The sequence below is a fragment of the Xenopus laevis genome, chromosome 9_10L, assembly GCF_017654675.1.
Source record: "Xenopus laevis strain J_2021 chromosome 9_10L, Xenopus_laevis_v10.1, whole genome shotgun sequence".
Classification (NCBI taxonomy): Eukaryota; Metazoa; Chordata; class Amphibia; order Anura; family Pipidae; genus Xenopus; species Xenopus laevis.
In genome coordinates this window covers 34,495,091-34,521,946 of record NC_054387.1, presented here as the reverse complement: position 1 = coordinate 34,521,946, position 26,856 = coordinate 34,495,091, and the positions used below count along the sequence as shown (strand labels likewise).

Genomic DNA, 26,856 nt, shown 5'->3' with positions numbered 1-26,856 from the left:
CCCCCAGGTTGGTTGTCATTTTAGAAGAAAACTGTACCAGTCCTGCATAATCATTTTATGCTTCTTCTTTCTTCTATGCATATCTGAGTGGGTGCGCATGTGCAGTAATGATAAGCCAGCTATTTGCTTATATGATTGATTTCTATAAGTATATTCTTATACATTCCACTCAAATATTCATATGTACACCTGGACTGGATTAGACAGACAATGTAGAAAAAAGAAGTCAGAAAAGCACTCCTGTACTAGAAAGCTAGGACATTGCAGTTTTCAGTGAATAGGGGAATCAACCCAGGGTCTCGGGTAAGCAATTCTCATCACGGGGGTGTGGGGGGGGGTGAGTGCTTAATGATCTGAAATTCCAGTAATTACACCAATATATGCAGTATATATTAAAAATAGTTCATTTGAGATTGTATCATATAATAAATATATATTTTTAATTCCTTTAAATGCCAAAAAGGGTGATGAGCACAGCATAATTAAAAGGAGAAGAATTATTCAGGATACCAAGAAAATGGGATGCACTGCCTCAATTCAAATAACTCATATAATCCTGTATCCCGAATACGAGGTAGCATTCTCTTCATATTAACTAAACTGAGTGGAATTATTTGTACTTTTTCAAAAGCAATAATTATATACAGTATATATTTTCTTTGAAATAATAGTGATAAAATATTTGGAATTTTTTACTTTGCAGTTTAAACAATGTTGTAAATATAGCAGAAGCATACCCTGTGGTTGTGTGGGGGCCTGGGAAAGAGGGGCCAGGTCCACAGGGTCTGCTTCCTCTAAAGTTACGTGGACCTCCCTTCCCCAGCCGCTCTCTTACATTTGGCCAGGTAAGGTGGATGCAGGTGGCTGGGAGACTGAGTGGCATGGGGATGGGGTGGGTTGATAAGGCTTGCAGTGCACTGGCGCCTTTAAAGATTTTTTTTGCAAGAGGGCCTTCAGCACTGAGTTTAAACATAGATGTTTAGCAGGCTACACCTTAGTACAGGGGTGCCCAAAAGGTAGATCGGGATCTACCAGTAGACCTTTTTGTAACCTTAATATTTAAATTAAGTAAAAAAAAAAATTTGTCAGGAATATAGGAATTTTAAAATTGTTTGATTTTTCTAAATATTCCTCCCATTGACTTCTTATAGAAACTCACCAGATTTAAGATCATAAATGCAAGTATTCAAGCAAATATTCAATATCTATATTTTTTTCATTTTCAGTAAACATTTAGGAGCAGATTTATCAAAATGTGAGTTAATAATTTAATAAATAAAATCTTACCTCATTTTATTCTTTTAAGAACCGATAACATAACTAGCAGGGGACGGACCCCCCCACTGTATGCAATTTTCTGGCTGGAATCATCAGTGTGCAAGCTGCCGGAGGGCCCTGAGGGGATGTGAGCCTTGGTTCAATCGCACCCCCTGCTCCCCTGGTAGTTCCGTCACTGTTTAGAACCATATATATTGAATGGTTAGTTCTAACTTTCACCCATCAATAAAATAATTCTAAAAATCCCATAAGAATGAATATAATGTGGTTGAGATTTTATATATTAAACTCTAAACTCACATTTTGATAAATCCTTCTTAGTTTAGATGTTGATAAATAAAGTTGTATCCAATCTGTGTCCCAAGGATGGATATGAATGCGGCCCAGCTTGAAACCCTTGGTTCCCGAGGAAACATTATGTTGCAAAGGATATAGGAGTGGGCAGGAGCGGGGACTCTGCCCATTGCCTAGTTAGTAATAATAATAATAATATAATAATAAGTATATTTAATATCCAGGTGTCCCATATTCCACTGTATAGCTATCAGGAGTGCTCCAGATGGTGCTCTGGGTAATGGTGGTGCCCAGCGATGCAGTGGTCGTCTGATGTCAGCGCGAATGCCTGCGCCAGATTCGGCGCCAAAATAGAACTTAAAAGGATGCCCAGGATGTCATGTCACTGCAGAAGTATAGGCTCACTTTCTAGCATTCCAGGGTGTTATACTATTGTTTTTGACTGATTCTTGGACTTGGCCCTGCCTGAACTTTGACCTTGTTCCCTTCTGCCTGCCTTGTGATCTTTTCCTGGATTTTGACCAAGATTTTTCCTGAAATCGTACTGTGCCTTGAACTTGGAGTTTAACCCTGAAGCTTCCTCCTTGGTCCAGACTACTCCCAGCTGGGAGCCAATAGGCCCCCCTGACAATAGCTCCATCTGGTTTATTATTATGGTTACTGTTCATTTTCTTTACTTTTCCAAACCAAAAGTATTTGTGTATTTCATGTGTGGCCCCACACAACTTTTCTTTTTCCAATATGGCCAGGGAAGCCAAAAGATTGGACACCCCTTGTTTAATATATTATATTAAATTACTGTACCTTTTTATAGCTCAGAATAAACTCAGATACTATTCTATGTCAGGAGGATTGCTGCTCTAAGGGGGGAATGTAATTAAATTCGCAAAGAGTAAAAGAGTGCGCATCAATAAGATTAAAAATCCACATCTCGCAATGCAATATTGTTCCTTAAACTGTTATTGCATTGCGAATTTTAATTGCGCATTGCGACTTTTAATTGCGGATTGCGACTTTTAATTTCGCACCCTTAAGAAGTGCTTGAAGGTGTGGTAATCTTTAGGAGCAAACATAACGACCTTTTCAGTAAGAAGTTTTATTACATTGACTGCGCATTGGCGCAATCTGTAAAATTCGCAAACTCTCTTCCACTGTCGGAAGTGGTCGGTAAAACGGTTTCTGGTTTCGCAAAAGCTATATTAAATTCGCGCAGAGCAAAAATTGTTCGCACAGAGGCATAACTTTTCGCATTGCGAATAGTTTTTGCTTTACCGACTTATATTACATTCCCCTGTAAGAATAAATTCAGAGTTTTATAATAACCAGTCTTGCATTTCATTCTTGTCTATTAACAGATAGCAACCAATCAGCAGTTTGTATTTACTGTTCCACTCTTGGAAAGAAACATCTCATTGGTTGATATGTTTTAGTAATTGTTTTCAAACATTCAACCATTTATCATGATCAATACTATAAAATTAATTTTGCTACAAACAAAAAAACAGCCGTTTCATTGTGTACATTATATTTGTAGATCAAACAGAGCACAGAGAAAAGGAGAAAAATTGCATCTAGCAAGCTTAGAGAAGCACTTCAGCATGACAGAGATAATGTTAAAGTCAAGCATGCATATAAAATAGTATTTCCACATTTGTCTGACCATATGAATCATGAAACTACTGGAGAAGTAAGTATACCCTGATAACAAGGTTCAACAAAATAAAAAAGGGAAACTTACATTTCCCAGTGGCATAACTACTATGGGGCAGGGGGTGCAATTACATCCAGGTACACTGCCCATGGGGCCCATAGGAGATACCTTGCCATGATTGCCCTGTTGTATGTATTGTCTATTCGGTGCTGTATTTATGCCACATAACTTAAGTTGTTATGGCATTTACTAGCTCTTTTGTGGTCCCAATAATTCTAATGCATTTACATTGTTTCTCTGTACATAGCTGTTTGTCCTCTTTTCATTGTCATTAAAGGACACCTGTTGAGTAAAAATGTTATCCTCAACCAAAGGTATGGGCTAATAGAGCTCGCATTCTATTTAGGGATAACAGTCATTTTCATTTAAAAAAAATGCTCCCCGCCAATGTTAGGCTACCCACACTGTGCATGTGATGTCACACTAAAAAATGAGCAATTTGGGGCAGCTTTTCATTATGTGCATGTGAGTGACCGGACACGGCTGCTCGCACAGGGAGCTCCTTCCTGGTGTGGGTAGCCTAATGCTAGTGGGGGGGCAATTTTTTTTATTTTAAAACTGTTATCCCCAACTGGAATGCAGGCTCTATTAGCCTGCAACTTTGGTTGGGGATAGCACTTTTACCCAACAGGTACCCTTTAAATGGGTTATTTATCAAAATCCAAAAAATGTTTTCCTTATATTTATCAATACAATTGAAAAAATCTGGTGTGGGAAAATACTCTATAAAAACGTTACCAATAACAATCACACTTTTTTGGATTTGAACATTACTTTTTTGGATTATTGCCAGAAAACCTCAATTTTTTCAGATTATTGAACAAAACAAAGCACAGATTAGGATATCTTCCAAATGTAAAGGGGACATCTCCCATTAACTTCAGCGTGAAGTCAATGGCAGATTTGAGATGGAGTGTTTTTTTATTCAGCCTAACACCATCAAGGTTTAATAAATCATGAGAAATGTGAGTTTTTTTTCTATGAAAAAGAGGTGTTTTCCCATTTAAAAGTCTGACCAGAAAAACAATTGACTTTAATAAATAACACCCTAAACATTTAAAATGCTAAACAAATGCATATCTTGCCCTGTATCCTTCTGTAACAATTAAATTTGCAAGCCCTATGACTATGTTCAAATCACATGGGGAGGCACATTTATCAATGGTTTATAAAAACTCCCATAAATTTAAAATTTGACCATTTGAAATTCAATTAAAAAATCAAGTTTATAAAACTTGGTTGAATTAAATCAAAATGTATCCCCGGACATCTCCCATTGGCTTAAACAGCAATTTGGCAGGTTTTAGGTCGTGAATAGTCAAATTAAACTTCTTAAAGGGCCAGAGTATGATACATCTCCAAAATCAAATTTCAATTTTCAATTCGACCATTGATAAATGTGCCCCCTAGTGTTCAATTGTTTGTGTTATATGTGCATGTAAAATGCTCCCACCATAACCCCACCGTAATATTAATGCTGCAATGCTTGGACCTTGTCATAACCACAGGACATATTGTATTTCTAACTTAAAACAGACCAATATCCTTTCAATAATTTAAGCTCAAGGTGATTTAACACAATTCCCTGGTTTTTACAACATTATTATTTTGGGTCCCCTTATCAACATAGCGATAAATAGTAAAGTAAATAAAAATAAAATAAATAAATTCATTTATTTTGAAAGCTCATATATTTAAATTAACACTTTAAATTACTTGATTTTATATCAAAGAAATATTATAATTTTGAAATATCAAGTACAGATATTAAATATAAATATTAACATTTTTTAAAATTTAAACGAACAATTATTAATACATTTAACATTTTTACAGGTGGCTAACCTAAGAGAAAAAATCGATGCAAGGGTCAAGAGAAAAATAATTGATCTATACAGAAATGGTGTTAGGCGAGTTGCTGAAAAGACACATGGATGCTTTTGTCTTAAAAGAGCTTTTCTTGGGTCTAGAACTCCCTGAAGAAACTCGAAGACGATATTACCCAACAAGAAAAGACCTTGCCAATCTAATGTACAAAGCTAAAAGTGAAGGGCATGATTCAACATTAGATCAAGAGAATATCCTTGACCTTATAGAACAATGGAAGATGCAAAATCCAAATGACATTATATTTTGTCGTCCAAGTTGCTGCACCACTGAAAACAAACATCAGACTTTCTTATTCTGTTACCAAAAGGATTGGCAACAAAGATTACTAACGATCTATGGAAACCATATAACACTTCTTGATGCTACCTACAGAACAACACGTTATGCTCTGCCCCTATTTTTCCTCTGTGTTCGGTCTAATGTTTGCTACCTGGTGGTTGGGGCTTTTGTTAATCAAGAAGAAAATACAGCAAGCATTAAAGAAGCATTACAGTTATTTAAAAACTGGAACAAAGAGTGGAAACCAAAGTGTTTTCTTGTGGATTTCTGTCAAGAGGAGATTAATGCAATATATGAAACATTTCCAGGTATATTTTTATATTCATATCTTGATCTTATTGTCTTTTTTGCAATTAAAGGAACAAGAACACCAAACTACTATAGTTTATATAAACAAGCTGCTTTGTAGCCATGGGGGTGGCCATTCAAGCACAGGATACACGGTAGATAACAGATAAGTAATACTATAGTTTATATCAAGAAGCTGCTGTGTAGCCATGGGTGTGGCTTTCAAGCACAGGACACACAGTCGATAACAGATAAGTACTACTATAGTTTATATAAAGAAGCTATTATGTAGCCATGGGGGCAGCCATTCAAGCACAGGATACACAGTAGATACATAAATTCTGAGGCATCCCATTGTATACTACAGAGTCTGTTATCTGCTGTGTATCCAGTGCCCTTTCTCCTTCTTTAGTTTTGAAATGGCTTTGAAAGGGGTACTTGTTGGCTTGACATTAAACATGGGTTGAATCCTTGAGTATCTATGTATGCTGGAGTTAATTCCTTTCTTTGAATGGCTGCCCCCATGGCTACACTGCATCTTGTGTATATAAACTATAATAGCACTTATCTGTTAGCTACTGTATATCCTGTGCTTGAATGGCTGCCCCATGGCTACACATCAGCTTGTTTATATAAACTATAGTAGTACTTATCTGTTATCTACTGTGTATCCTGTGCTTGAATGGCTGACCCCATGGCTACACAGCAGCTTGTTCATATAAAATATAGTAGTACTTATCTGTTATCTACTGTGTATCCTGTACTTGAATGGCTGCCTCCATGGTTACACAGCAGCTTCTTTATATAAACTATAGTAGAGTTTCAGAAGCAAACACACCAACTTTACCAGTGCAGGGAAATGCTACATTATATTTTTATTACTTTGAAACACTTTAATTTTGGTGTTGCTGTTCCTTTACTGGTGTTATATGACCATAAGTCTTAGATGATATTGCATAAAAGTTGACAATATGTATAACTATTATATTATATATTATTCAATTAAAATAAATAAAATAGACATTCTAAATCTATAGTGGGTAATATGAATCATTTTTTAAATTTAATCTTGTTTTGTCTGTACATCTCTCAAAATTTTAGCATCGAAAGTCCTGCTCTGTGATTTCCACCGTGAAAAAGCATGGACTGAATAGACCAGAAAAAAAGACCACAATGTGTATGATTTTCGGAAGACCATCTTGAGCATGCTTCGTAAAATAGCACTTGCTCGAACTATGGATGAACATCAAAATTCTCTAAAAAATCTGATAGAATCAAAAATTTGGAAGACATGCAGTGCCCTGAGGCACTGGTTTTCAAACAAGTGGCTACCTGAAATAGAGGTAAAAATACAATACCTGTATACATATTTTAAAAAATATATATTGTATTGGATTTACTGCATCCATATTTTACTTTGTGAATATTAGTGCCTAAAACACTGGGGCTCATTTATCAACACTGGGCAAATTTGCCCATGGGCAGTTACCTATATCAACCAATCAGTGATTAGCTTTTTAAAGCCAGCTGCAAGTAGAACAATGAATGCAGCAATTTGATTGGTTGCCATGGGTTATTGCCCATGGGCAAATTTGCCCATTGTTAATAAATGACCCCCACTGTATTAAAATGCTTTGCATATGTCAAGTTACATTTAGGGTTATGAAAAATGTAATCGCTTGCAAAAACCCTAATGAAATAGAACTATTCCCCTAGTATACAATTCTTAACCAACAGATAGTTTATAAAGCTTAAATACATATATTCAATTGTTGTTTCTGTAATAGGTTTCTTATACTTGCTGCTGACTGGATTTTAAACCATATTAAGGATTGTAAACCTTTTGCAGTATAATCGGAGTGCACAAAACAGAAAATAAAAAACTAATTTTGATTTCTCCACCACAGAAATGGGCACATGTATACAGAACTGGAGAACTACAGATTGCAATACATACAAATAATGGCCTTGAAAGGCAAAATGAAATTTTAAAGCACACATATATGGAAGGATATAAAAACTGTACACTGAGTGAACTGTTAATAGTTCTTCATAAACATTTCTTCCCAAATGCACACAAAAAGTAAGTATGGATATATTAAGTTTTACAAAATTCAGATATGTAAATCAAATTAATTTTTGGCCAATGTAACACTGGTGTAAATTCTGGGGGTGTTATAGCACCTACGAATGGGGCCGCGGTCCGATGGGATTTTTAAACCTGTCCGATCGACATGTCTTGCAAAGATGTATAACAAAGTTACAAGATGGTGACCCCCTGCTGCCAACCTTGAAAACATAAATCATTTGTTTAATTAGGCTTGTGGTGCAGTAAGTTCATCTTTATGTTTAGTATACAAAATACAGCATTTTTTAGCATTATTCTATTTTAGACTTTAGTTCCCCTTTAATGCACCTAGCTATACAGGGGGATCCCAGATTAATGAAAAGGCATCAGGGGAAGATTTCACAGCCTGGTTATGTTCCTAGCAGCAAGGTCTTTATTCCCTCTGAATCTTTTACTCTTCAATCCCCTGAGGATCCCATACAGTTTGGGACCGCTGAGCTGTCACTTTCCTAATGATTTTGCAGACGTTCCCAGGGCATCTGCATGTACTGTGGGACTAAAGGCCATTTTGTCTATACCTGCCCAGTAAAACTGGGAAAACTCCTGAGGCTGTATGAGGTTGGGGAGATTCATTTGGGCTGTATTTCTGCTCCCTGTAACACTAGTTCTAGGATTTGTGTTCCTGTTACTCTGTCCTGGAATAACACACCTGTTTCTGTTAAGGCTTTCATTGATTCAGGGGCTGCTGGATATTTTGTTGACTTTTGCTGGTAAATTGTCTGTCCCTTCCATTCCTCTCCTGTCAATAGATGAAAATGCCCTTGACAATGGCTTAGTTACATCAGTAACCCCTAAACTTGAGGTGTGTGTGGGAGGCACATGTTCTGAATACATTGATTTCCACCTTATCCACCGTGCATCCACCCCTGTGCTGTTAAGCCTGTCCTGGTTAAGGCAACATAACCCACACATTGATTGGAGAACTGGGGAGATTTTGCAATGGGTTCTTGGCTGCGTCAGTCTGCATTAAATGCCCGTTACAGCTTGCTGCCACAGTCCTTGAGAGTCTACTTGAATGTGTTGGGAATTTTCAGTGACACCAACATCCCAGGATAGGAAATTATCCCCTCTTATAAAATTGAAATCCACTAATCCAATGGCAAACGCACACTGGGAGAGAATATTGATACCAATATTAAAGATGGCAGAATGGGGCTCCCTCAGCAGCTGGTGCAACATCCCAGGGCAGGTAATTATCTTCTGTTTAAGCTTCATATCCATAGAGGCTCATGGGAGGTTTCAATAGGGCTCACTCATTGAGACTTCTTACATTGGCCATTTGAATTAATATTCATCAAAGATTAATGAGCTGAACCCCCACATCTCCTTACTGAGGTCCCACTTATCTAAGCAGCATGTAAACATGTGCTGAACTTGCAGCCAATCACTATCAGGATATAAACATAAAACGTGATTGACTGAAAACTCTGGAATCAGAGGTGAGTGGAGCATTGAGGGAAATAATGGCAGAAATGAAGGAAATCACTATTTGAGTGTGACACTGGCTAGTGCCTGGGATATTCTCCTTGGTTTTGTGCATATTCTAATAGAAAATATCATTATGGGAGGAATGGGGAAACAGGCAGACTATAGACAACTCAGGATAATACACAGAAGTACATCCTGGCATTTGGCCGCACGGCTAAGTGACAGTTAAATAACGGATTTCTCACTTTCATTTCTGGGATCAGAGGTGAGTGGATGCACAGCACACACTGGGGGACAATTTATGGAAAATAATGATATAAATGAAGAAAATCACTACTAAATTGAGTCATTAGGTAGCGCATGGGATATTAGCCTTGGTTTTGTCATTTTAATAGATTATAGGAGAGTTGGGGTTGGGGGAAGGAACAGGGATGCTGGGAGGCTACACACCTGTCAGGCTAAATACAGAAAGTATAAAATAACATTTGGGATTCCAATTGCTTTATATTTAAAATAAGTGCAAGTTAAGAAATAATAAAAAGTCTAAAATCTCCTATGTTAACATATACCAGGGGTCACTATGGCAATATCTGGAGTGACTGTTGGCCACTTGCTGTTCAGGTTTCTCCTCTAATGCTATAAATATTTATATTTCTCTCTGTATCTCACTTTGTATATAACATTTACTTCTTAAAAAATCTTTTAAGGGAAAGTTAAGAAATTATTAAGGGGAAAAGTCTGAAATCTCCCATGTTCCCATATAACAGGGGCCAATGACAGTGTTTGGAGTGACAGTTGACAGTTGGCCACTTGCTGTTCAGGTTTCTCCTCTAATGCGATTAATATTTATATTTCTCTCTATATCTCATTTTGTATATAAAATGTACTTATTAAAAAGCTTTTCAGTAAAAGTTAAGCAATTACTAAGGGCAAAAGTCTGAAATCCTCCATGTTCCCATATAACAGGGGTCACCCAGTGTTTGGAGTGACAGTTGACAGTTGGCCACTTGGTGTTTCTCCTCCAATACTATTAATATCCATATTTCTCTTTGCATCTTACTTTGTATATAAAACTGACTTCTTAAAATGATTTAAAGGAAAAAGTTTTGGAGCTTCAACTTCCCAGTCACTGTCACTCATGTCCTGAATGTCCCGGCATCCCTTGTCAGACCTGCAGCCTGTAGTCTTCTAACTGTTACTGACCTACAAATCCCAGCATCCCTTGTCAGACCTGTAGCCTATAGTACAAATCCCAGCATCCCTTGTCAGACCTGTAGCCTATAGTACAAATCCCAGCATCCCTTGTCAGACCTGTAGCCTATAGTACAAATCCCAGCATCCCATGTCAGACCTGCAGCCTAAAATACAAATCCCAGCATCCCTTGTTAGACCTGTAGCCTATAGTACAAATCCCAGCATACCTTGTCAGACCTGTAGCCTATAGTACAAATCCCAGCATCCCTTGTCAGACCTGCATCCTATAATACAAATCCCAGCATCCCTTGTTAGACCTGTAGCCTATAGTACATACAGTATCCCAGCATCCCTTGTCAGACCTGCAGCCTATAGTACAAATCCCAGCATCCCTTGTCAGACCTGTAGCCTTTAGTACAAATCCCAGCATTCCTTGTCAGACCTGTAGCCTATAGTACAAATCCCAGCATCCCTTGTCAGACCTTCCGCCTATAATACAAATCCCAGCATCCCTTGTCAGACCTGCAGCCTGTAGTCTTCTAACTGTTACTGACCTACAAATCCCAGCATCCCTTGTCAGACCTGTAGCCTATAGTACAAATCCCAGCATCCCTTGTCAGACCTGTAGCCTATAGTACAAATCCCAGCATCCCTTGTCAGACCTGTAGCCTATAGTACAAATCCCAGCATCCCTTGTCAGACCTGTAGCCTATAGTACAAATCCCAGCATCCCTTGTCAGACCTGTAGCAAATAGTACAAATCCCAGCATCCCATGTCAGACCTGCAGCCTAAAATACAAATCCCAGCATCCCTTGTTAGACCTGTAGCCTATAGTACAAATCCCAGCATACCTTGTCAGACCTGTAGCCTATAGTACAAATCCCAGCATCCCTTGTCAGACCTGCAGCCTATAATACAAATCCCAGCATCCCTTGTTAGACCTGTAGCCTATAGTACATACAGTATCCCAGCATCCCTTGTCAGACCTGCAGCCTATAGTACAAATCCCAGCATCCCTTGTCAGACCTGTAGCCTTTAGTACAAATCCCAGCATTCCTTGTCAGACCTGTAGCCTATAGTACAAATCCCAGCATCCCTTGTCAGACCTGTAGCCTATAATACAAATCCCAGCATCCCTTGTCAGACCTGTAGCCTATAGTACAAATACCAGCATCCCTTGTTAGACCTGTAGCCTGTAGTCTTCTAACTGTTGCTGACCTACAAATCCCAGCATCCCTTGTCAGACCTGCAGCCTATAATACAAATCCCAGCATCCCTTGTCAGACCTGTAGCCTATAGTACAAATCCCAGCATCCCTTGTCAGACCTGTAGCCTATAGTACAAATCCCAGAATCCCTTGTCAGACCTGCAGCCTATAGTACAAATCCCAGCATCCCTTGTCAGACCTGTAGCCTATAGTACAAATCCCAGCATCCTTTGTCAGACCTGTAGCCTATAGTACAAATCCCAGCATCCCTTGTCAGACCTGTAGCCTATAGTACAAATCCCAGCATCCTTTGTCAGACCTGTAGCCTATAGTACAAATCCCAGCATCCTTTGTCAGACCTACAGCCTATAATACAAATCCCAGCATCCCTTTTCAGACTTGTAGCCTATAGTACAAATCCCAGCATCCCTTGTCAGATCCGCAACCTATAATACAAATCCCAGCATCCTTTGTCAGACCTGTAGCCTATAGTACAAATCCAAGCATCCCTTGTCAGACCTGTAGCCTGTAGTACAAATCCCAGCATCCCTTGTCAGACCTGTAGCTTATAGTACAAATCCCAGCATCCCTTGTCAGACCTGCAGCCTATAATACAAATCCCAGCATCCCTTGTCAGACCTGTAGCCTATAGTACAAATCCCAGCATCCCTTGTTAGACCTGTAGCCTACAGTACACATCCCAGCATCCCTTGTTAGACTTGCAGCCTATAATACAAATCCCAGCATCCCTTGTCAGACCTGTAGCCTATAGTACAAATCCCAGCATCCCTTGTCAGACCTGTAGCTTATAGTACAAATCCCAGCATCCCTTGTCAGACCTGTAGCCTATAGTACAAATCCCAGCATCCCTTGTCAGACCTGTAGCCTATAGTACAAATCCCAGCATCCCTTGTCAGACCTGTAGCCTATAGTACAAATCCCAGCATCCCATGTCAGACCTGCAGCCTAAAATACAAATCCCAGCATCCCTTGTTAGACCTGTAGCCTATAGTACAAATCCCAGCATACCTTGTCAGACCTGTAGCCTATAGTACAAATCCCAGCATCCCTTGTCAGACCTGCATCCTATAATACAAATCCCAGCATCCCTTGTTAGACCTGTAGCCTATAGTACATACAGTATCCCAGCATCCCTTGTCAGACCTGCAGCCTATAGTACAAATCCCAGCATCCCTTGTCAGACCTGTAGCCTTTAGTACAAATCCCAGCATTCCTTGTCAGACCTGTAGCCTATAGTACAAATCCCAGCATCCCTTGTCAGACCTTCCGCCTATAATACAAATCCCAGCATCCCTTGTCAGACCTGCAGCCTGTAGTCTTCTAACTGTTACTGACCTACAAATCCAGCATCCCTTGTCAGACCTGTAGCCTATAGTACAAATCCCAGCATCCCTTGTCAGACCTGTAGCCTATAGTACAAATCCCAGCATCCCTTGTCAGACCTGTAGCCTATAGTACAAATCCCAGCATCCCTTGTCAGACCTGTAGCCTATAGTACAAATCCCAGCATCCCTTGTCAGACCTGTAGCAAATAGTACAAATCCCAGCATCCCATGTCAGACCTGCAGCCTAAAATACAAATCCCAGCATCCCTTGTTAGACCTGTAGCCTATAGTACAAATCCCAGCATACCTTGTCAGACCTGTAGCCTATAGTACAAATCCCAGCATCCCTTGTCAGACCTGCAGCCTATAATACAAATCCCAGCATCCCTTGTTAGACCTGTAGCCTATAGTACATACAGTATCCCAGCATCCCTTGTCAGACCTGCAGCCTATAGTACAAATCCCAGCATCCCTTGTCAGACCTGTAGCCTTTAGTACAAATCCCAGCATTCCTTGTCAGACCTGTAGCCTATAGTACAAATCCCAGCATCCCTTGTCAGACCTGTAGCCTATAATACAAATCCCAGCATCCCTTGTCAGACCTGTAGCCTATAGTACAAATACCAGCATCCCTTGTTAGACCTGTAGCCTGTAGTCTTCTAACTGTTGCTGACCTACAAATCCCAGCATCCCTTGTCAGACCTGCAGCCTATAATACAAATCCCAGCATCCCTTGTCAGACCTGTAGCCTATAGTACAAATCCCAGCATCCCTTGTCAGACCTGTAGCCTATAGTACAAATCCCAGAATCCCTTGTCAGACCTGCAGCCTATAGTACAATCCCAGCATCCCTTGTCAGACCTGTAGCCTATAGTACAAATCCCAGCATCCTTTGTCAGACCTGTAGCCTTATAGTACAAATCCCAGCATCCCTTGTCAGACCTGTAGCCTATAGTACAAATCCCAGCATCCTTTGTCAGACCTGTAGCCTATAGTACAAATCCCAGCATCCTTTGTCAGACCTACAGCCTATAATACAAATCCCAGCATCCCTTTTCAGACTTGTAGCCTATAGTACAAATCCCAGCATCCCTTGTCAGATCCGCAACCTATAATACAAATCCCAGCATCCTTTGTCAGACCTGTAGCCTATAGTACAAATCCAAGCATCCCTTGTCAGACCTGTAGCCTGTAGTACAAATCCCAGCATCCCTTGTCAGACCTGTAGCTTATAGTACAAATCCCAGCATCCCTTGTCAGACCTGCAGCCTATAATACAAATCCCAGCATCCCTTGTCAGACCTGTAGCCTATAGTACAAATCCCAGCATCCCTTGTTAGACCTGTAGCCTACAGTACACATCCCAGCATCCCTTGTTAGACTTGCAGCCTATAATACAAATCCCAGCATCCCTTGTCAGACCTGTAGCCTATAGTACAAATCCCAGCATCTCTTGTCAGATCTGCAGCCTATAATACAAATCCCAGCATCCCTTGTCAGACCTGTAGCCTATAGTACAAATCCCAGCATCCCTTGTCAGACCTGCAGCCTGTGGTCTTTTAGCTGTTACTGACCTACAAATCCCAGCATCCCTTGTCAGACCTGCAGCCTATAATACAAATCCCAGCATCCCTTGTCAGACCTGTAGCCTGTAATACAAATCCCAGCATCCCTTGTCAGACCTATAGCCTATAGTACAAATCCCAGCATCCCTTGTCAGACCTGTAGCCTATAGTACAAATCCCAGAATCCCTTGTCAGACCTGCAGCCTATAATACAAATCCCAGCATCCCTTGTCAGACCTGTAGCCTATAGTACAAATCCCAGCATCCCTTGTCAGACCTGTAGCCTATAGTACAAATCCCAGCATCCCTTGTCAGACCTGCAGCCTATAATACAAATCCCAGCATCCCTTGTCAGACCTGTAGCCTGTACAAATCCCAGCAAAATACTCTTAATGAACTTTAAATCCCAGCATCCCTTGTCAGACCAGCAACTTATGGTCTTCTAACTTTTACTGAACTACAAATCCCAGCGTCCCTTGTCAGACCTGCAGCCTATAATACAAATCCCAGCATCCCTTGTCAGACCTGTAGCCTGTAATACAAATCCGAGCATCCCTTGTCAGACCTATAGCCTATAGTACAAATCCCAGCATCCCTTGTCAGACCTGTAGCCTATAGTACAAATCCCAGCATCCCTTGTCAGACCCGCAACCTATAATACAAATCCCAGCATCCCTTGTCAGACCTGTAGCCTATAGTACAAATCCCAGCATCCCTTGTTAGACCTGTAGCCTACAGTACACATCCCAGCATCCCTTGTTAGAGGTGTAGCCTATAGTACAAATCCCAGCATCCCTTGTCAGACCTGTAGCCTATAGTACAAATCCCAGCATCCCTTGTTAGACCTGTAGCCTACAGTACACATCCCAGCATCCCTTGTTAGAGGTGTAGCCTAAAGTACAAATCCCAGCATCCCTTGTCAGACCTGCAGCCTGTGGTCTTTTAGCTGTTACTGACCTACAAATCCCAGAATCCCTTGTCAGACCTGCAGCCTATAATACAAATCCCAGCATCCCTTGTCAGACCTGTAGCCTATAGTACAAATCCCAGCATCCCTTGTCAGACCTGCAGCCTGTGGTCTTTTAGCTGTTACTGACCTACAAATCCCAGCATCCCTTGTCAGACCTACAGCCTATAGTACAAATCCCAGCATCCCTTGTCAGACCTGTAGCCTATAGTACAAATCCCAGCATCCCTTGTCAGACCTGTAGCCTATAGTACAAATCCCAGCATCCCTTGTCAGACCTGCAGCCTGTGGTCTTTTAGCTGTTACTGACCTACAAGTCCCAGCATCCCTTGTCAGACCTTTAGCATATAGTACAAATCCCAGCATCCCTTGTCAGACCTGTAGCCTATAGTACAAATCCGAGCATCCCTTGTCAGACCTGTAGCCTATAATACAAATCCCAGCATCCCTTGTCAGACCTGTAGCCTATAATACAAATCCCAGCATCCCTTGGCAGACCTGCAGCCTGTGGTCTTTTAGCTGTTACTGACCTACAAATCCCAGCATCCCTTGTCAGACCTGCAGCCTATAATACAAATCCCAGCATCCCTTGTCAGACCTGTAGCCTATAGTACAAATCACAGCATCCCTTGTCAGACCAGCAGCTTGTGGTCTTTTAGCTCTTAATGAACTACAAATCCCAGCATCCCTTGTCAGACCTGTAGCCTATAATACAAATCCCAGCATCCCTTGTCAGACCTGCAGCCTGTGGTCTTTTAGCTGTTACTGACCTACAAATCCCAGCATCCCTTGTCAGACCTGCAGCCTATAATACAAATCCCAGCATCCCTTCTCAGACCTGTAGCCTGTAATACAAATCCCAGCATCCCTTGTCAGACCTGCAGCCTGTGGTCTTTTAGCTCTTAATGAACTACAAATCCCAGCATCCCTTGTCAGACCAGCAACTTATGGTCTTCTAACTGTTACTGAACTACTAATACCAGCGTCCCTTCTCAGACCTGCAGCCTATAGTACAAATCCCAGCATCCCTTGTCAGACCTGTAGCCTATAGTACAAATCCCAGCATCCCTTGTCAGACCCGCAACCTATAATACAAGTCCCAGCATCCCTTGTCAGACCTGTAGCCTATAGTACAAATCCCAGCATCCCTTGTTAGACCTGTAGCCTATAGTACACATCCCAGCATCCCTTGTTAGACTTGCAGCCTATAATACAAATCCCAGCATCCCTTGTCAGACCTGTAGCCTATAGTACAAATCCCAGCATCCCTTATTAGACCTGTAGCCTATAGTACACATCCCAGCATCCCTTGTTAGACTTGCAGCCTATAATACAAATCCCAGCATCCCTTGTCAGACCTGTAGCCTATAGTACAAATCCCAGCATCCCTTGTCAGACCCGCAACCTATAATACAAATCCCAGCATCCCTTGTCAGACCTGCAGCCTATAGTACAAATCCCAGCATCCCTTGTTAGACCTGTAGCCTATAGTACACATCCCAGCATCCCTTGTTAGACTTGCAGCCTATAATACAAATCCCAGCATCCCTTGTCAGACCTGTAGCCTATAGTACAAATCCCAGCATCCCTTGTTAGACCTGTAGCCTATAGTACACATCCCAGCATCCCTTGTTAGACTTGCAGCCTATAATACAAATCCCAGCATCCCTTGTCAGACCTGTAGCCTATAGTACAAATCCCAGCATCCCTTGTCAGACCTGCAGCCTATAATACAAATCCCAGCATCCCTTGTCAGACCTGTAGCCTATAGTACAAATCCTAGCATCCCTTGTCAGACCTGCAGCCTGTGGTCTTTTAGCTGTTACTGACCTACAAATCCCAGCATCCCTTGTCAGACCTGCAGCCTATAATACAAATCCCAGCATCCCTTGTCAGACCTGCAGCCTATAATACAAATCCCAGCATCCCTTGTCAGACCTATAGCCTATAGTACAAATCCCAGCATCCCTTGTCAGACCTGTAGCCTATAGTACAAATCCCAGCATCCCTTGTCAGACCCGCAACCTATAATACAAATCCCAGCATCCGTTGTCAGACCTGTAGCCTACAGTACACATCCCAGCATCCCTTGTTAGAGGTGTAGCCTATAGTACAAATCCCAGCATCCCTTGTCAGACCTGTAGCCTATAGTACAAATCCCAGCATCCCTTGTTAGACCTGTAGCCTACAGTACACATCCCAGCATCCCTTGTTAGAGGTGTAGCCTATAGTACAAATCCCAGCATCCCTTGTCAGACCTGCAGCCTGTGGTCTTTTAGCTGTTACTGACCTACAAATCCCAGAATCCCTTGTCAGACCTGCAGCCTATAATACAAATCCCAGCATCCCTTGTCAGACCTGTAGCCTATAGTACAAATCCCAGCATCCCTTGTCAGACCTGTAGCCTATAGTACAAATCCCAGCATCCCTTGTCAGACCTGTAGCCTATAATACAAATCCCAGCATCCCTTGTCAGACCTGTAGCCTGTACAAATACCAGCAAAATACTCTTAATGAACTACAAATCCCAGCATCCCTTGTCAGACCTGCAGCCTGTGGTCTTTTAGCTGTTACTGACCTACAAATCCCAGCATCCCTTGTCAGACCTGCAGCCTGTGGTCTTTTAGCTGTTACTGACCTAAAAATCCCAGCATCCCTTGTCAGACCTGCAGCCTATAATACAAATCCCAGCATCCCTTGTCAGACCTGCAGCCTATAGTACAAATCCCAGCATGCCTTGTCAGACCTGCAGCCAGTGGTCTTTACTTTTAGCTGTTACTGACCTACAAATCCCAGCATCCCTTGTCCGACCTGCAGCCTATAATACAAATCCCAGCATCCCTTGTCCGACCTGCAGCCTATAATACAAATCCCAGCATCCCTTCTCAGACCTGTAGCCTGTAATACAAATCCCAGCATCCCTTGTCAGACCTGCAGCCTATAGTACAAATCCCAGCATCCCTTGACAGACCAGCAGCTTGTGGTCTTTTAACTGTTATTGAACTACAAATCCCAGCATCCCTTGTCAGACCTGCCGCCTGTGGTCTTTTAGCTCTTAATGAACTACAAATCCCAGCATCTCTTGTCAGACCAGCAACTTATGGTCTTCTAACTGTTACTGAACTACTAATCCCAGCGTCCCTTCTCAGACCTGCAGCCTATAGTACAAATCCCAGCATCCCTTGTCAGACCTGTAGCCTATAGTACAAATCCCAGCATCCCTTGTCAGACCCGCAACCTATAATACAAATCCCAGCATCCCTTGTTAGACCTGTAGCCTATAGTACACATCCCAGCATCCCTTGTTAGACTTGCAGCCTATAGTACAAATCCCAGCATCCCTTGTCAGACCTGTAGCCTACAGTACACATCCCAGCATCCCTTGTTAGAGGTGTAGCCTATAGTACAAATCCCAGCATCCCTTGTGAGACCTGCAGCCTGTGGTCTTTTAGCTGTTACTGACCTACAAATCCCAGAATCCCTTGTCAGACCTGCAGCCTATAATACAAATCCCAGCATCCCTTGTCAGACCTGTAGCCTATAGTACAAATCCCAGCATCCCTTGTCAGACCTGTAGCCTATAGTACAAATCCCAGCATCCCTTGTCAGACCCGCAACCTATAATACAAATCCCAGCATCCCTTGTCAGACCTTTAGCCTATAGTACAAATCCCAGCATCCCTTGTCAGACCTGTAGCCTATAGTACAAATCCCAGCATCCCTTGTCAGACCCGCAACCTATAATACAAATCCCAGCATCCCTTGTCAGACCTTTAGCCTATAGTACAAATCCCAGCATCCATTGTCAGACCCGCAACCTATAATACAAATCCCAGCATCCCTTGTTAGACCTGTAGCCTATAGTACACATCCCAGCATCCCTTTTTAGACTTGCAGCCTATAATACAAATCCCAGCATCCCTTCTCAGACCTGTAGCCTATAGTACAAATCCCAGCATCCCTTGTCAGACCTGCAGCCTGTGGTCTTTTAGCTGTTACTGACCTACAAATCCCAGCATCCCTTGTCAGACCTGCAGCCTATAATACAAATCCCAGCATCCCTTGTCAGACCTGCAGCCTATAGTACAAATCCCAGCATGCCTTGTCAGACCTGCAGCCAGTGGTCTTTACTTTTAGCTGTTACTGACCTACAAATCCCAGCATCCCTTGTCCGACCTGCAGCCTATAATACAAATCCCAGCATCCCTTGTCCGACCTGCAGCCTATAATACAAATCCCAGCATCCCTTCTCAGACCTGTAGCCTGTAATACAAATCCCAGCATCCCTTGTCAGACCTGCAGCCTATAGTACAAATCCCAGCATCCCTTGACAGACCAGCAGCTTGTGGTCTTTTAACTGTTACTGAACTACAAATCCCAGCATCCCTTGTCAGACCTGCAGCCTGTGGTCTTTTAGCTCTTAATGAACTACAAATCCCAGCATCTCTTGTCAGACCAGCAACTTATGGTCTTCTAACTGTTACTGAACTACTAATCCCAGCGTCCCTTCTCAGACCTGCAGCCTATAGTACAAATCCCAGCATCCCTTGTCAGACCTTTAGCCTATAGTACAAATCCCAGCATCCCTTGTCAGACCCGCAACCTATAATACAAATCCCAGCATCCCTTGTCAGACCTTTAGCCTATAGTACAAATCCCAGCATCCCTTGTCAGACCCGCAACCTATAATACAAATCCCAGCATCCCTTGTTAGACCTGTAGCCTATAGTACACATCCCAGCATCCCTTGTTAGACTTGCAGCCTATAATACAAATCCCAGCATCCCTTCTCAGACCTGTAGCCTATAGTACAAATCCCAGCATCCCTTGTCAGACCTGCAGCCTATAATACAAATCCCAGCATCCCTTGTCAGACCTGTAGCCTATAGTACAAATCCCAGCATCCCTTGTCAGACCTGCAGCCTGTGGTCTTTTAGCTGTTACTGACCTACAAATCCCAGCATCCCTTGTCAGACCTGAAGCCTATAGTACAAATCCCAGCATCCCTTGTCAGACCTGCAGCCTGTGGTCTTTTAGCTGTTACTGACCTACAAATCCCAGCATCCCTTGTCAGACCTGCAGCCTATAGTACAAATCCCAGCATCCCTTGTCAGACCTGTAGCCTGTAATACAAATCCCAGCATCCCTTGTCAGACCTATAGCCTATAGTACAAATCCCAGCATCCCTTGTCAGACCTGTAGCCTATAGTACAAATCCCAGCATCCCTTGTCAGACCCGCAACCTATAATACAAATCCCAGCATCCCTTGTCAGACCTGTAGCCTACAGTACACATCCCAGCATCCCTTGTTAGAGGTGCAGCCTATTGTACAAATCCCAGCATCCCTTGTCAGACCTGCAGCCTGTGGTCTTTTAGCTGTTACTGACCTACAAATCCCAGAATCCCTTGTCAGACCTGCAGCCTATAATACAAATCCCAGCATCCCTTGTCAGACCTGTAGCCTATAGTACAAATCCCAGCATCCCTTGTCAGACCTGTAGCCTATAGTACAAATCCCAGCATCCCTTGTCAGACCCGCAACCTATAATACAAATCCCAGCATCCCTGGTCAGACCTTTAGCCTATAGTACAAATCCCAGCATCCCTTGTCAGACCTGTAGCCTATAGTAAAAATCCCAGCATCCCTTGTCAGACCTGTAGCCTATAGTACAAATCCAAGCATCCCTTGTCAGACCTGTAGCCTATAGTACAAATCCCAGCATCCCTTGTCAGACCTGTAGCCTATAGTACAAATCCCAGCATCCCTTGTCAGACCTGCAGCCTGTGGTCTTTTAGCTGTTACTGACCTACAAATCCCAGCATCCCTTGTCAGACCTGTAGCCTATAGTACAAATCCCAGCATCCCTTGTCAGACCTCTAGCCTATAGTACAAATCCCAGCATCCCTTGTCAGACCTGTAGCCTATAGTACAAATCCCAGCATCCCTTGTCAGACCTGTAGCCTATAATACAAATCCCAGCATCCCTTGTCAGACCTGCAGCCTGTGGTCTTTTAGCTGTTACTGACCTACAAATCCCAGCATCCCTTGTCAGACCTGCAGCCTATAATACAAATCCCAGTATCCCTTGTCAGACCTGTAGCCTATAGTACAAATCCCAGCATCCCTTGTCAGACCAGCAGCTTGTGGTCTTTTAACTGTTACTGAACTACAAATCCCAGCATCCCTTGTCAGACCTGCAGCCTGTGGTCTTTTAGCTCTTAAAGAACTACAAATCCCAGCATCCCTTGTCAGACCTGCAGCCTATAATACAAATCCCAGCATCCCTTGTCAGACCTGCAGCCTGTACTCGTCCTTTTACTGTGATATGATGATGTTGAGAGGCTGTATTTCAGCAGGGACGGAGCCTCATATTATAATAGAGGGAAGAATGGATGGTGCCAATACAGGGAAATGCGGCAACCTGTTTAATTTCATTTCATTTAAAGGGGAGCTTTGCTTTAATGCTGTTGATGCAAAAGGAAAAACTGATGTTAATTTCATTTTTTGGCAATGGATATCAGATTTCAGAATTTGTGGCCCGAATAAAAAACAGATAAAACAGATAAACAATATATATAAGTTAAGGGTTTGTTTTTGGTACAATGGGAGAATTGGTTGAGGGTGTGAATACTTGAGGGCTGGTGCATGTGAGCTTACAATCTCTTCTTTCTTTCTGTGTCCCCACACAGTGAAATATCCGAGCGACGAAGCGTTTTCATAGCGTTTTCGAAGCGATTTTCAGAGTGATTTTCCCGAGAGATTTCACAGCGATTGTTTTATAGAGATATTCAGCGATATTCCATCTGATTTTGGCGTTTGGAGAAAACATCTTCCTTTGACGTCAGCTGATATCTCTTCATAACCCAACAGCTCTTTTAAGAGCTAAAAAACTTGGACGCAATGCCTTTCTGCGCCCCCTGGAGGAGGGTAAGGCAACTGCTACTGTTTTATCTGAATTTAGGGTTTTGCTGTATAGAGAACAGATACAGATAAAGTATAGAATGTAATAGAATCTTTCTCTTCTCCTTCAGCCACAGGCCGAATCCAGTACCCTCTCTGAGATTTATAAGGTGAGTAGAAAGGAGGGTAAAAACACTTGCTGCTACTGCTGGAAGTGAGACATGTTTTATACCCTGGGGAATATTATGTTATCAATAAAAGCCTTCTTTTTTCTATTTTATTTTCCAGCCTCCTGACGGTCGGCTGACCAAGGATGTGCTTCTTGGAGTGGGCGGCACCGGAGACGTCTACAAGGTAAGGGACCAACCAATTCCTAGAAAGTAGGAGAACTGAACAAGAGTGTGATCACTACACACAATCACACAATGATTTAGGCAGACATATCAAGCTTCTGGTTTGGAGGCTGCATTAGACCCTCTCTTTCCTACTTGTATATAAGTCAACCTTTCTGTCTGTATTACAGGGTCGTCACCATCATAGAGGCGTGGTAGCGGTGAAGATCGCCAACATCAGCCGAGTACTGTATCTTTATAATTCCAATCATTATATATCAATCCTATTTGTGTAGTTGCCTATGTGAGCTAAAGGGATTTCTATTATTCCACTCCAGGATGAAGAGTCAGTCTGCAGGGAGCTGAAGTTTCTCCAGCAGTTCGGCGGCCACAATAACATCGCCTCTTACTATGGAGCCTACTACAGGGCTCCACTCACGGAGTGCTCATCGGAGCTCTTGGAAGTAAGAAATGATTTACTGTATCGTGTTCATTCCTCTTGTGCCAAAGCAATCTCCACTGGAAGTGATAGAATACATGACCTTAAATAATATCTATGTATTTCAGATTGTTCTCGAGTACTGTGGTGGAGGCTCTCTCCATAACCTCATCCACAAGACCAATGGCCAATCCCTGAAGGAGACCTGGATCGGCTATGTCTGCAAGGAGGTTTTAAAGTAAGGCCAGATTTACACCTTAAGGACTCTTCTTGTTGCATAAATTATATATATACAATCTCTTTGTTGGGAATGTTTAGTCTTATGTCTGTTATAGTCTTATAACCTACATCTCAATCTCCCCAGGGGCTGCACCACATCCACAAGAACCGGGCCGTTCATAGAGACATCAAGAGCCTGAACATCATGCTCACAGAGACGGCCAAAGTCAAGATCAGTGAGTAAAACTTACAGATATAAGAGTAATGGCTGGTTGGGAGCTTTTGTGAATATGGAGTCAGGGTGTTTCATAATTCAGGTTTCTTATCTTATTGTGGTTAAACAAGTTATTTTCCATTAATAGATTCTATCTGTCATTTCAGTCGACTTTGGAAACAGCTGGAACCTGGACCCGCAGACAGGATTGTGCCATGAAGCAGACGGGACTGCACATTGGATGGCACCCGAGGCCATAAGGCAGAAGGGCCAGCGCCTGGCGTACGACACCAAAAGTATGTTGTACTTATAATACTTGTAACAACACGGAGCATTTACTTATCAGTGTTAATGCGACATAGAAGCAGTCGTTTTCTCATGGAGAGAAAGGAGTTTTTCCAAAACTTTGGGTTTCTTAACTTTTTGCACAATGTGTCTGCTTTAATATATTTGCTCCTTTGCTCAGTTATGTAACTGCTATTGTTTGTAATGGAGATGTATTGCTGTATACACGTTTATATATAATAAAGCATTTTTTCACTTTTACATATACCATGATGTGTTCATTTACTAGGGGGTGCATTGTGCTATTTTAGAAGTTGTATTCTGTTCTGTTTTGGCCATCATTGAGCTAAGGAGAATGGCTTGTACTTTTGCCCCCATGATAATATATGTATATGTTTCTAAAAGAGACTTGTATAAGTGTAGCCTTTTTACTTAGATTTTATTAAACAGCCACTAACCCAATTCTCTCCTTCTAATGCTCTTTGGTGTGTCTTTTGCAGTGTGACATCTGGTCGCTGGGATAACCGCCATCGAAATGGCCGAAGGAAAACCACGTAAGCGAATCAACCATTTTGGCTACTTTATTTTATACATTGAGCAGCAGAGGTTCTATATCAGAATTAAAGGAATTTGGGGTGATTTGCTATTTCCAACAAAAATAACTTTTCTATAGTTTAAATAAATAACTTCTAGACATGTTTGATGGGCCTGATATATATGTGTTTTTTCATCTGTAAGGCAGGTTCAGTGCGGTGCTTAAAGAGAAAAAGCGCTGTATAGTGGTGTTACCTTCTTCAATGCGATAACATACAAGTTTAGAACTACTCACAAGGGAGATGTCTTTGGAGAAGTTCTAAACTTGTATGTTATCGCATTGAAAGAGGTAACACACTATACAGCGCTTTTTCTCTTTAGGAATAATTACGGGTTCTCTTAAACCAGCGCAGTGAACCTGCCTTACAGCTACAATACACGAGCACTAGTGGGTCCACTTTTTTATCGGTGCTGCTTGAATTTGACTTAGCGCGGAGTTCACTTATCCTACAGACTAACTCATAATGTTTTTCACATTTAGCATATGCAGATATATACCCTGTGGAGCAGCTGATTAGAGAAGCCCAACCACCGAAGCTTCAATCAGACAGATGGTGAGTCGGTCCCAGCTTGTGTCACTGTACATTGTACCTGTGCTTACAGACATGGAACTCACATTTTCTTATTAACACTTGGGACAGTTGGCAACTCCTATATCCACTTAGCCGCTTCCACGGTCCTCACCTTCCCTTGTCTGTATAAATTTGGGATAATGGGGAGATTTCAGTCTCAGCTCATAGCGATGTGTATTTTGTTTAAATACCTCCTAAATATAAATAGAGGTTTTTCTACTGCAGGCAGGGATATGTGTGATTTGAGGGAAATATAGATGGATGCAGAGCAGATATGATATATTTTATGTATATAATCACTGTCTATGTCTCAGGGGCATATCAGTATAAAAACTATGGGCCCCACTACTATGTGATTACTATAATGTGTAATGCTGTAATACTATGGGTCTCACTTCTCCCTAAAGAGATCAATCAAAATAGATAGATAGATAGATAGATAGATAGATACCGATAGAATAGATAGTAGATAGACATATAGATATATATTATAGATAGACAGATAGATATACTGCAAAATATATGTAAATTCTGGAGTATAGCTAATGGTTACTGGGTAAAAGCTTCTGGAATCTGGAAATAATAATCTGGGGATTTTTTTTGCTAGCTAAAGCTAAAATCTCTTTTTTTCCAGGTCACAACGTTTTGTGTCCTTCTTGGATTCCTGTCTGAAGAAGGATCCTTCAGAGAGAGGAGTGCTGAAGAACTCCTGCAGCACCCATTCATCACCCAACTGACACCTAAGAAGATCATCAGGGCTGAGATTGGAGAACATCTCCGGACTCTGCAGAACCGGCCGGCCAAGAAAGGTGAGGGAATCCATTATATTTGATACGACTGCACCATCACACAGTGTAACTCAACATCTGCAAGAGTTGGTTTTATTATAATGGCACTGGGAATAATATACATGTTTTAAGGGGTACTTAGCTTAATATTATATTTTAGTATAATGGTGACAATGGCATTCTAAGACATTTGCATTTAGTCTTCAGTCTTTATTTTTTTTGTTTATGACTCATATACAAGCTTTAATTAGTATTCATGAATCACAAATATGATTTTTCCCTATACAGGACTGAAGGAGTAGCTCTGTGGACCCTGAAGCTGCGGCGTGCTTGTGACTTCTGCACACAGACATCGGCAGAACAAGAAGCAGCTCTGCAAGTGGCCCTGGAGGGCTTCTCCTGTTATTGATCTTGTGGCCAATAACATCAACAGCCCAGAATGAGTTTTCCTGAATCACAGCCTAGGAAAAGAAACATCCACAGGGTAAGGTCCCATCTCCATTCAGTATCCCTGTACAACGGTTCTCAGCTGGTAGACAAATAGCAATCTGATCCCCTGCTGCCTGGAGTGTGTCTACATTGGTAGGACCTGAATCCTCACTGTGCACAAGAGGTGGGTTTCGGCTAGAAGATACTCAAGTTTACATTTCTTGGTCACAATCCTCCCCATGTGTGAAGCAAATAAACACACCGGGCAGTAGGGGCTGAATCAAGGTTTTCTCGTGTTGATGGACATTAGCCTCACTTCAGCAGCCGCACAATAACACAACAGGGAGAATGTGATTGAGAAGGCTCAGGCATTATTTCCTATTCCCATAGCCAGTGCATTTATTTCTAAAAGGAGCATCAGCCTGGGAGAAAAACTCCCTAACATGTTGGAACCCCTAATGAAATAAGGCTTGTGCATAAATGCCATGCCTCTGAATGAGAATAAT

At 41.8% G+C, this 26,856-nt stretch overlaps 2 protein-coding genes and 1 long non-coding RNA gene across 5 annotated transcripts; all 3 read left to right on the top strand.

Moving 5' to 3' along the window:
- The first annotated feature begins 5,088 nt into the window (after window positions 1–5,088).
- On the top strand, window positions 5,089–7,869 carry LOC121398128. 2 transcript variants are annotated; one of them, XR_005964123.1, is made up of 3 exons: window positions 5,089–5,760; window positions 6,842–7,083; window positions 7,648–7,869. XR_005964123.1 is itself a non-coding variant. In XM_041576773.1 (2 exons), exons 1-2 carry the CDS (start codon window positions 5,184–5,186, stop codon window positions 6,892–6,894), a joined length of 630 nt encoding a protein of 209 aa, XP_041432707.1. In that variant the 5' UTR covers window positions 5,089–5,183; the 3' UTR covers window positions 6,895–7,177. The 2 variants fall into 2 exon arrangements, 1 of the variants encoding a protein (XP_041432707.1); XM_041576773.1 differs by lacking the exon at window positions 7,648–7,869 and having other exon boundaries at window positions 6,842–7,177.
- A 14,526-nt stretch (window positions 7,870–22,395) lies between these two features.
- Window positions 22,396–23,980, top strand: LOC121398303 (serine/threonine-protein kinase mig-15-like). 2 transcript variants are annotated; one of them, XR_005964232.1, is made up of 7 exons: window positions 22,396–22,505; window positions 22,610–22,648; window positions 22,767–22,832; window positions 23,002–23,055; window positions 23,149–23,274; window positions 23,378–23,704; window positions 23,850–23,980. XR_005964232.1 is itself a non-coding variant. In XM_041577368.1 (6 exons), exons 1-6 carry the CDS (start codon window positions 22,479–22,481, stop codon window positions 23,489–23,491), a joined length of 426 nt encoding a protein of 141 aa, XP_041433302.1. In that variant the 5' UTR covers window positions 22,396–22,478; the 3' UTR covers window positions 23,492–23,974. The 2 variants fall into 2 exon arrangements, 1 of the variants encoding a protein (XP_041433302.1); XM_041577368.1 differs by having other exon boundaries at window positions 23,378–23,974.
- A 502-nt stretch (window positions 23,981–24,482) lies between these two features.
- LOC121398179 lies at window positions 24,483–25,846 on the top strand. Its single transcript, XR_005964155.1, has 3 exons — window positions 24,483–24,521; window positions 25,043–25,115; window positions 25,768–25,846. It is a non-coding gene; the product is annotated as an uncharacterized LOC121398179 (long non-coding RNA).
- Window positions 25,847–26,856: the final 1,010 nt, after the last annotated feature.